The sequence below is a fragment of the Diadema setosum genome, chromosome 20, assembly GCF_964275005.1.
Source record: "Diadema setosum chromosome 20, eeDiaSeto1, whole genome shotgun sequence".
Taxonomy (NCBI): Eukaryota; Metazoa; Echinodermata; class Echinoidea; order Diadematoida; family Diadematidae; genus Diadema; species Diadema setosum.
The window spans coordinates 20,081,896-20,093,937 of NC_092704.1; the positions used below are offsets into that span (position 1 = coordinate 20,081,896).

At 36.1% G+C, this 12,042-nt stretch overlaps 1 protein-coding gene across 1 annotated transcript; it reads left to right on the top strand.

Annotated features, from left to right (window-relative positions):
* The first annotated feature begins 510 nt into the window (after window positions 1-510).
* LOC140243484 (kappa-type opioid receptor-like) lies at window positions 511-6,826 on the top strand. The gene is made up of 2 exons (XM_072323156.1): window positions 511-557; window positions 5,764-6,826. Exons 1-2 carry the CDS (start codon window positions 511-513, stop codon window positions 6,824-6,826), a joined length of 1,110 nt encoding a protein of 369 aa, XP_072179257.1.
* The last annotated feature ends 5,216 nt before the right edge of the window (window positions 6,827-12,042 follow it).

Here is a 12,042-nt window from a genome sequence, read left to right on the forward strand (position 1 = left end):
TTCACTACCTGTTCTCAGCTATTTGTTATTGTATATGCAAAGACGTGTTACCACGGTACTTCCGACTCCTCTCAGTGATTTGTCATCAATGTTCATGCAAATATGTGTCACCCCGGTGCTTCTGACTCCTCAACGTAATTTGCCTCCTACCCTCTGCAAACTGTTATCATTGTGTATGCATAAAGGTATTTCTACGGTTTTTTCGTTCACCCCCAATTATTTTTTGTCTGTTTGCTCTGGCACTCGTTTCTTTGGACTGTTCAGTGCAATTCTGGCCCCACACAGCCTAGCAACAACCTCATTCCCTACTTACTATACTGGTGCAGTTACCTTTGAATTTTCGGCATGCTTTGCTTTATGTATGGCCATTGGACATTCTTTACCCATATATCATCAGGGTGAATGTTCTCCCACTTGTCTCCCTATAAAACCAAGCAGCAGATGTGTTCTTAAGCAGTTATTTCCTGTATACAGCCTGTCTTCATATTCACCTGCCTTGTATCATTCACAATGATGAATCCAAATACTACTGTAAACTCGAATGTCGCATCAGTTGCCACCCTTTATCCTCAGTCATTTGCTGATATGACACCAGTAATTTCAGTAGACAGCGAAGAGGGTGAGGATTCCGACATCGTCACTTTCTTAAATATGCAAACTCCTGAATTAAGACTGGATTTTGACTCTAGCGATACAACAGTCCAAAATGTATTTACTCACTACGTACACACAGAGGATGAGCTTACTTCACTCACTCATACCGATGCAAATCAACTCTTTATTTCACATTTTAATATCAGAAGCTTAAACAAAAACTTTGATCAATTCCTATCTTTTGTGAGTATACTAAAATCCAAATATAATATCATCGGGCTCAGTGAAACTTGGTTGAAGGAGACATCACCCTCTTCGCTGCTTATTATAGACGGTTTTAAACTCATAACAAATAATAGAACATGGAAGAAAGGTGGGGGAGTCGGATTTTATGTGTCACAGAATTTAGATTGTGTCTTCTTAGAAAAATACAGCGTGATGTCAGATACATTTGAGAGTGTATTTATCGAGGTCAAAACTCCAAACAAAGGTAATATTATAATTGGGGAGATTTATCGACCCCCAAGCTCAAACCCGGCTGAATTTTTAGAGTTATTCTGCGGCCTTATCTCGAACACTTATTTTGACAGTAAGACATGTTTTGTCATGGGTGATTTTAATCTCAATCTCCTTAATTACAGTGATAATCCCTTATGCGCAGATTTTCTTAACCTTATGTTGTCGAAATCATTTATTCCCCTTATAAGAAAACCGACTCGAATAACTGATGATGTATCTACTCTTATTGACAACATTTTTGTAAATGATTCATTTTCTAACATCACATCTGGTATTATAGTTTCTGACGTCACTGATCATTTTCCAATTTACGCCCTTGTGTCCAATTTTATGACTGCTAATGTTTCTCACACCCACAACTCAGGTATTCGTGTAATGTCTGAATCCAACCTTAATAAACTTAGGGAGAAATTAAGTTCAGAGGATTGGTCCACCGTATACAGTCAAAGCGACATTGATTTAGCCTTTGAAAATTTTATGAATATTTTAATCGCTAATTATGATTCCTGTGTTCCTCTCCGAAGACTTCACCATTCTAATTATAAAAAAGTGCCACGACAACCATGGGTTACAAAATCTCTTCTCAGGTCCATTAACCGCAAGAATAAATTTTTTCATAAGTATCGTAAAGATCCATCCCCTTTAAACAAATTGAGATATGTTCGTTATCGGAATATTGACATCCATAATACGTATAGCCAAGCGAAATTATTTTTCCCGACAGTTTGTTAAATATAAATCTGATGTGAAGAGTACTTGGAAGGTGATTAATAAGGCGCTCAAACATAAAAATAATACCGATTCTCCTGAATATATTTCAGTGGACGACCGCCAGATTAACGACCCGGTCATTATGGCGGAATCTTTCAATGAATATTTTGCAACTCTTGGTCCACATCTTGCCAGTAAAATCCCGAAATCATCAATTGAATTCCATAGATACTTAGGTAATAGGAATTCTCAATCAATATTTTTTGAACCTATTGCTGAAGAAGAAATTATAGATATTATTAAGAATTTGAATGATAAAAAAAGTTCAGGATATGATGGAATTACAAATTTTCTTTTAAAAAATGTTTTAAGCGAAATCATTACTCCTCTTACCTACATTTTCAATCAATCCTTATTTAATGGCAAAGTCCCCAATAAGATGAAGGTCGCAAAAGTTGTCCCTATCTTTAAGAAGGGACAGAAAGAGTTGGTGAATAATTACCGACCAATTTCTTTGTTGACTTCAATCTCTAAAATTCTTGAAAGAGTGGTTTATACACGATTATTAAAATTTCTCACAAATCATAACATTCTGTCAGATTCTCAGTTTGGTTTTAGAAAACATTACAACACAACCCATGCTTTACTTACTTTTATAGACAAGGTAGCTCATGCTATAGATAGTTTTGAACATACAATTGGAGTTTTTCTTGATTTTTCTAAAGCTTTCGACACGATAGATCACGAAATCTTGTTTTATAAATTGTGTCACTATGGAATCCGCGGGACCCCCTTAGAATGGTTTAAGAGTTATTTAACAGAAAGAAAGCAATTTGTTAATATCAATAGCCATGATTCGCAATTAAAGCCTATTTCATGTGGAGTCCCGCAGGGCTCCCTCTTGGGCCCACTTTTATTTATCTTATACATAAACGATCTTCCAAAATCATCGCAAATTTTGTCATTTATCTGTTTCGCCGATGACACTAGCTTGTTCTTTTCACATCGAGACCCTAATGCATTAATAAATATGATGAATACTGAGCTCAGGTCTGTGCAATCCTGGATTTATGCGAACAAATTATCTTTGAACATAGAAAAAACTCATTATATGGTATTCAGTAATTCCTTGAATGTTGTTCCATATGATATCAAAATAAATGATTTATGTTTAAAGCAGGTTAATAATACAAAGTTTTTAGGGCTTTGGATTGACCAAGAATTATCCTGGAAAACTCATATTAATTTTCTAAGTAAAATTTTGTCTAGAAATATTGGAATCTTGAATAAGCTCAAACACTTCTTTCCTGTTCATATTTTGCAGAGTATATATTCTTGTTTAATATCTCCACACTTTAATTATGGAATTTTGGCGTGGGGAAATGCAATTCACTCATTACTAGATTCCCTTCTCCGTATTCAAAAGCGTGCAATAAGAATCATAAACCACGCCGGATATTTTGCCCATACAAATTGTTTTTTCCATCAAAACAGAATTCTGAAAATTCAAGACCTATTTTATTACAATCTCGGAATTTTCATGTATAAACTAACAACTAATGAATTACCATCTGTTTTTATCCACATGTTCAAAAGGAATCGTTCTATCCACTGTTATCCCACTCGCCAGAGTGACGCCTATCACCTTCCCCGTACTCGCACTATTTTTGCAAAGAAAACAATTATATTTACTGGACCCAGATATTGGAATGATCTCCCTCTAGATATCACTTCTTCCTTATCTTTATTCACCTTCAAACGCAAATTAAAACAGTTATTACTTAGTGGATACACACTACCAAGTTTTTAGCAACCCTTTTATGCTCCCAGTCTTTTGTCCTTGTCCGCAGCACCAAGTCATTCAAGTTATTTCATGGTACCGATACATCTGTTAATAATATAGCATTTTTGTTATTCAAACACTGCGAGATTTGTATGCAGTTTGGTTTGTGCGATATCTATGTGGTTCATTAGTTTATTACTCATCGATTTTTTGTACTTGTGTAATTTTAGTTGGTCAAGACAAACATATCCGTTCTCCGTGTAAAATTATATGCCTATGAACTCGGGAACCTACAGTTTTACAAGCTTTAAAGCTTTTATGTAGGCCCCATCATATTTCTTATACTTACTAGTGACATTTTCACACAATATGACCTTGTACATTTGTGTCAAGTATATTTTCTTTTTCTTTTCTTCTACGATCAAAAGACATGATTGTATATATTTTGTATTCTTGTTTTGTTGTCAATAATTTTGTAATGTCATCATTGAGAAATGGAAATATGAAATAAAATTTGAACTTATAAAATTTGAACTTATAATGTATTCATGATTTCATCCTTCACTTCTACTATTTTGCCCTTCAATTTCATGTTCCCCTTGATATTTTTTCCTCTTTCCCGTTATGCTCTGTGTTGTAGTGCCTGCCACATTTTGTAACCTTCTGCCTCCGTTTTACATAGCTATATTGTGTCACCTTTTTAAAAGTTATTCCTTGTTCTGTAGTGCATACTGTGTATACGATTATTCAGTTCATGCAAAATGATGCCAATTAAATACTCTAGGAATGACGTCAAAAATAGTTTGATATCCAGGCATTCATTGTGTGAAGACACTTTTTGCTTTGTTCTATCTGTGTGCAACAGAAGTGATTAAATTTATTTATTACACCTTGTTGCTTGAATTGAACCAATCTGCGAGCATCACATCCACTGTAGAACACGACTGGACTTAGGTCTTATATTTGATTCGAATGGGAGATAGAGAAAAGAAGGTACAATAATATAAATAGCAAAAATATAGTAACAAAGTCATTGAAGGTGATGTCACTAAGCACTCAAATTAATTTTGTAGGTCTCAAATAAATTCGCAGTCCCTCGATGCAGTAGAAACAGGCAACGTAATGTTACGCTGAGAAGGGAGTTTGGTAACCCACCCCCTTGATCACTGTTGATTGTAGAATAAAAACAAGTTCATTTTTGCCCTATAGGCTTTAAGATCCATCGCAATCGCGTTTGCCTCACCCCCCCCCCCCCCAAGAAAAGAAAGCGAATATGATAAACAAATAGGTAAATGAATGATACACAAACAAATTCGCCTGCCATAATGCTGGGAAAGCATAAGTAAATCGCAATTGCATAGTTCCATCTGGAGATGAAACATCTTGAAGTTTTGTTTCGTGTTTGAATACTTTTGTCTGCGTGATGATGGTTTTAAAAGCATGATGTCTTCATATAAATGTCAACATTGTATCATTAGCCAGGGAAAAGTTTTAAGATAGAATACCCATAACAGTGCGCTCCCATTATAACGAAGTCCTCGGGACCGGCGCGACGTTTTTCTTTCGATATCTCGAAATTTCATTATACCCGAAAAGGAAAGCAAAGAAAGAGATGATAATTTTGGAACGTCAAATTTTACTTCGTTGAAACAAGAATTTCGTTATAAACGTGTTCGCTATAACGGGAGTGCAGTCCAGTGTCTCCATCGAATGCTGAAAATACATTGTCCTTGATGCTCATTTTGTTTCATTCTTCTCTTGTTGGGAGAGAGGAATGCTTTGCCTGCCATAAATCATCAGCGATGAAGATATAAGACTTCGATGTTGAATTACATGATTTTCATCATGATATTTAACAAAATTAATCAAGGCCTCACACGTCTCTCGTCATCCTTGTATTAAGCGATTTTATTTGTTTACTCTTTTACCAGAAACTTGGCAGCTGTGGCTCCCGCGTTTTACGGTTATGATCAAAGTCCGGAAGAACACGTGGATTTGCTTTGTGGCCACAAACCGTCATTATGAGGGTAGGAAAGAATCATCTAACATAACATAAAACAGAGCACCTGTTTTGTGCATGGTATGACTGCTGACCCTAACAAATACATCAACAATAGCGAAAATTAACCTTTCCTCATGGCACTCCACGAACCATTTACTGCAATGACCACAGGTGACGCCTATAACTTAACCGAAGCCTCTGATTGGCGGTGGACGCCTGTCACGTGGTCTGCAGCGATGATCGTCCAACTTCTATTGTCGATCCTCGGTATCGTAGGAAATGCAATCGTTTTGATTGTTCTTTTTCAACGGAGGTCATCCAAAAGGTCCACGGATATTCTTATCGGAGGACTGGCGGCAGCAGATTTTCTTACCTCGATTTTTATGATACCTCAGCCTAGACTATCCGGGGCTCCAGACACCGCTCTCGGTAATGCAGCGTGTAAATTAATCTATTCCTCTATTTTTCTCTGGATAACAATAAGTGCCTCCGTGTTCACACTTACTGCTATATCCATCGAGCGATATATCGCTGTGCTACATCCGATTCAGTTCAAAGGGTGGGTGTCGTTCAAAAAACTTACTGTCTGGTTCATCATCATATGGGTGTTGGCAATTGCAATCAACTGTCGCACGTTTGGGACCACGAAAGTCGACAGCGTGGAAGGAAAGTGCGTCGTAAGATACCCAACGCAAGCTTCTCAGCAAGCGCTCGGAGTCTTCGTTTTCGTGTTGAGATTTATCATCCCAGTCATGATTATGCTGACGTCATACTTACTCATCGCTCGTTCACTCCGCTTGAGGTCGCAACGCCTGACAAAGAAGAATGAAATAAAGCTGGACACAGGTAGTTCCGTGTCGCGAAGTTTTCTTGTCGCTAGAGGCAAAGTCATCAAGCTCATGTTTGTGGTCATCATCACTTTTATAATTTGCTGGACTCCCGACAGTCTTGGCTTGCTGGCTTACAACCTCCATTTGGTGGACCGTTCGTACCTTTACAGCCCGCTGTATTCAGTGTTCGTGTCCCTAGCGTTCTTCAACACCTGCGCTAACCCGATAATCTACACCATCAGGTATGCCGAGTTTCGATCGGCTGTCAGAGACCTGCTGCTGTGTTCGGAGTCAGTGAAGACTTCCCTCTTTGGAAAGGACTCTGACACTCCAGATGACAGCACTCCGCGGTTAAAAAAAGCGGCTAAAGTTCAAACCATCATTTAGAGGCATCAATTACTGGTGACTCAATTTGTATCTACTGTACTGCACAAATGTACAGTTATAGGCCTACATAACTTGACAGAGTTCTCTGTAATAGTTCAAGACTGACTTCTGCATTAGCAAGTGATTGGACATGGAACACTGATAATGAACTTACGAAAGTAATGTAATGTCAAACAATAAGACAAACTTTAATAACGTTGGATATTTAGTTTTTGTACCTAAATATGTTGATGGTTTAAAGCGTAAAAGCAAAGTTTCAACTTGCCCTATCGGAGTAAAAAAAAGAGTTTTAGTAACCTATAAGCCCTCAAAATAACATCTTTTATGTAATTGAGATGTATTCTTTACACCTGTAAAATTCTCAAAATAGGATAAGATGTAATCTATAATAATGATATTATATATACATTATATATATGTGAATATATATATATATATATATATATATATATATACATATTTATATACATATTATGTATACCATTTCATTAGCTTTTAAGAAAAAGACATGATTTCGCTGACTTTGGTAATAATTAGTATCGGAATTCAATTTTAAGCATCATTGAAGAAAAGTATAAGATGAAACTGAAAACATGTTATACAAAAGTAGTAGAAATTATCGTTTGATCTGAGGAATAGGTAAATATAGGTCACCGTTCAGGAGGAATCACTATAGTTGGTGACAGGTGACAGCTATGGGTCTTGAAAGCAGGGTATGATACTTGTCGTATTTATCTATTTAAATGTGAAGTATATTTGTAGGTCATGTCTACCACGAGTGAAACATCTTCTATTTCTTGTAGACAAAATCACCACAAACTCACGGAAGCACGTGTGTATACGTATAAGCGATATGAGGTGCAAAGCTGAAACTGTAACGATATACATGTATCATTATTGGGGTGAAGAAGTGAAAGTAGGGAGCTGATGTAAATTGAAGATGAAAAGTTTGACATTGTGTATGATCAATTACAATATAACTTGGGACCAACGAAACCTTTCACCTTAAGCAAATTACCCCTTTCCTTTATCAAAAAGACGACTAATTGCGTTTGTAATAATAATAATAATAATAATAATAATAATAATAATAATAATAATAATAATAATAATAACAATAATATATATATATATATATATATATATATATATACATATACAGCGCATAATAAAATTGTTGTCTATAGGATACATTGTTAAGGGCCTTACATTTACGTTCCTCTATTGATTTTTGCTTGAGCATAATGAAAATCATATTTGTTCATCGTGTCATGTGTATCATCATAAAAATGGCAAAAAAAAACCCCACATGAATAATTTTGATTTTGTTGGTTATTTAAATCTCTTCAATAAAAACAATTTCTGGACGAGCTGATCCACCAACTCTGGCTACGTTATTGCCACTGGATCAACCCTTGAAATTCTTTCCGTTTTGCGGATGTTCAGCTACGGTCCGACCTGTATATGCAGCCTCCCTTTTCCAGATCTCTCAATAAATTATCCGGATGCGATCTCGGCGTGATTTTTTTTTATCTAATAAATACGGGGAAAAGGGGGATTTCAAACTCAAACAAAGATCCTACGCAAACTCACATGAATATATATTATTCCCAACATAAATTACCATAAATTCACAACATATTTTCATCTAAGCAACATGCATTCAGACGTTCACTACCCCCAAGCACAGCAGTGTGCGCTATACCTGCAAAAGGTTACATGTAGCTACCATTGGGTAAACAGCAGCGTGTTTAAGTCTCGACATCATACGAGAGGTCGGACTGTTTTACAGGAAAGGTGGCGGAACTGATTTCGACAGTCAGGTAAAAACAGCACGGAAGACTCGGTCTCTCTGGAGAGACGTAACATTAGCTAGAGAGAGAGAAAGAGAGAGAGAGAGAGAGAGAGAGAGAGAGAGAGAGTCGTCAAAGTACCTTCCGCTTCCACCATCCAATAACATGAATAAGGAACCAAGAAAAAAAAAAACCAAAAAAAAAAAATGTGAATCTCTTACAAGAGAGCATTAATTTGTCATGACAGAAATAGGTATCGAGACCGCAATGTTCACAGTGTCATGTTTATATAGATTTTGTCTGAGGAATGATAATGGGACAATGAGATTGTGTCTTGTAAAACATCGATATCATAATTATTCTTATAATGATTATGATTAACACTTAACTACGGTTGTATCTTGGTAACTACATCCAGAAATAGCTTTCTATTGTAAGTATGTCTCTATTACTAGATGCATGATCTAAGACAACTGAAACAATCTCTCACCAAGTAAATAAGAGAGGTTTTCATTTCCTTGACAAAATTACTTCATTTGCTGCAACATCAATGGTTTGATCATTACAAGATGTCAGTGAAAATACTGGTTATTAAGAGTAAGATTATAGGATAATGCAATTGCAATATATCAATACATCGAATATGAAGTATAACGTAGCAAAACATTGAAAAAATTGTTGTCACATTCATTTCCATATTCCACGTATAACGTGACACAAACTGAGCACAAACAAGTTTTGAACGTTAACAGGTAATGCATTTAACCAAGAGTGCAACTTCAATCTAGTACTTAGTAGTATAGATAGTATTCTTTAAGTATACGATAAGAGTTGAAGTAATACAGGTAGGCCTATAAAAGTAATATAAGCCGGGAAAATTAATTATTTAAAGTGGCTGTGGTGTTTGATAGAATTCAAGAGAGACAAACTTCGAGAAATTGAAACCTAATACGCATGCACACACACGTACACGTACACAAGACGTGTCCTAGGCTAAGTGCTCACCTCCCTAAGTGTACACACAAAGACATAACACACACACAATTACAGACATTCTGTTCATGACATTATGCGTTACTCAATTACCCTATACCTCGCAGAAAATGAATACGAACAAACCCCGCACTCACCCGCATATATGCACGCCCTCATTCAGGGCGTGTATAGCTGTATGTATAAGGTACACACACAATACTATACTACAGTATACAGTACTCATTCCGTACACGTCACGTGCGCCTTATTTCCAATTCTTCCATGCACATACTTGCTTTAAGAGGGGACGGATGAAAGAAACAAAGGGAACCCTGACCAGACTAACATTAAGATCACATGTTGTTCTGTTCTATAAAAACCCGCAGTTCGGTGGGTTTTTTTAAGATTCTCTCTCTTTCTTTCTTTATTTTTTTACTTACTTATTTATTCATTTATCTATCTATTAATCATTTTGTGAAACTGAAGATTGGGACAATACTACATGGGGAAAGGAAATTACTGGAATTCGTCTACAAGATGGCAAGTGACAAGTAAGCTTACCATTTTCTACATATAGAGATAAATTAAAGAAACGACTTTATTGAACTTGGTTGGGGTCTATAGTTACTATAGGAATCAAACAAATGCTACCATATGAATCAAATTAGTCAGGTGCCATTTTGTAGGCAGAGGATACATAAATTATGTTTACTTGAAGTTACGTTTAAAGTTACGTTTAAACGGGTGGATACCTTTGATTTGTTTTCTGCTAGGATTCGGAGAATTCCACAAACCTTTGAGCTGTCGTAATTGATAGTATTTTGGAATACATCATGTACATTGTATTCAAAATTTGGTTTTTGGAAGCGACATCATGTATCTATTTGATTTTTGTATATAGGGTATGCATGTCATTTTGAATGAAAGCTGATTCTACCAAGCCTTTTCTATCTCAATTGCATTTACAGAGACAGGCAGGATATCATGATGAACTGCTTAAAGGCGACCGTGTGCGGGCTGATGCCTTTTTAGTCTAGTGGGATTTGGAGAAAATATGACTGTTAGAGGCATTTTTTAGTAAAAGTTGAGAACCGGTCTATTTTGAATAATGCGAGTACGCTGAATCCAAAAATTCCGGTTCCCAAGCGGAATTTTGAGTCTAAGAGCATCTAATTTGCATAAACAAAATGGCCGCCAATCCATCGCTTTTTAAGGTATTTCGATGATCTGATTTTCATGAAATCTCCATAGACATGCAGAAATAGTAATAATTTTAGAAATAAAGGTGCGGAGACAATAACTAGGTCGTTATTGTTCATAACTATCACTTATATATGCAAATCAAGAAGTGAAATATGCAAATTAGGAGTTGCCGCTGATACAGCAATGCATTACCGCATATTTATGTATAGTAGCCCTACCTATACTTATTCACTTCTGTTTTTAATCATTTTAACAAGTTATCGGGCAAACAAAAAGTACGTGGTGTCGTCAGAGTCCAATCAAGTCCTGCAATCAATCAATTCATAAGAGTTGAATGACACTTATGCAAATATCTATACAAATTGGTATACAAGAGGATACATAACTGGCAGGGTTCTAGATTCTACAACGCATCGCCGCAATAAATTATATGAATCTGAATCCTAATTCTGATGATAGTTACCATTGTATCACGACCGGTTCACGATTCCAAGTCTGATAGAGAGATACAAGAACCAACTTCAAGTATTAAAATAAAAAACGCATCTCATTTGCATAATAGATTATGCAATTTTTTTTTTCCATTTTCTCAACATATTTTCCCCTAAAACAAAGTTTTGCTATCAAAATGTACCTTGGCGTAGTGAAATGTGATATGCTATCGGTCAAACAAAGTGTACATGGTGTCATCAGAGTCCCAGGAAAATTAAGCACTGGAATCAACCAATTCAGAAAAAAAAATATATAACAATTAATTTGCAATCACGTATGCAAATTGGTATGCAAGAGGCTATACTACGAGAGGCTTCGAGATTCCCCAACACATTGCCGCGATATAGGAATCTCAATCATTATAGTGATCATATCAAGACCTAAGTTGATGATTCTTTTGTGAAAAAGAGATACAAGAAAAAACAGCTATTAGAAATGCCCTAATAATCTAATTTGCATAATGAATTATACAAATAGTTGGCCATTTCTATGAATATATTCCCTAAAACAAAGTCTTGCTATCAAAATGTACCTTGGCGTACTGAAATACAGCTAAGTTATCGGGCAAACAAGTTGCACATCATAGTGTCGTCAGAGTCCGAGGTAAATCAAGTACTGGAATCAATCAATAAAGAAGAACTGAATAACACTTACGGAAATATGTTTGCAAATCGGTATTCAAGAGGCCGTAGACCAGGCAGGTTTCAAGATTCTTCAACGCATGCCGCAATATATGAATATGTTTCATAACAG

Bases quoted from the DNA above. Each gene is read 5' to 3' on its own strand.
- LOC140243484 (XM_072323156.1), top strand. From the start codon at position 511: ATGATGAATCCAAATACTACTGTAAACTCGAATGTCGCATCAGTTGC. The intron at 558-5,763 runs CACCCTTTATCC...CCACGAACCATT, and splicing joins TCGAATGTCGCATCAGTTGC to TACTGCAATGACCACAGGTG.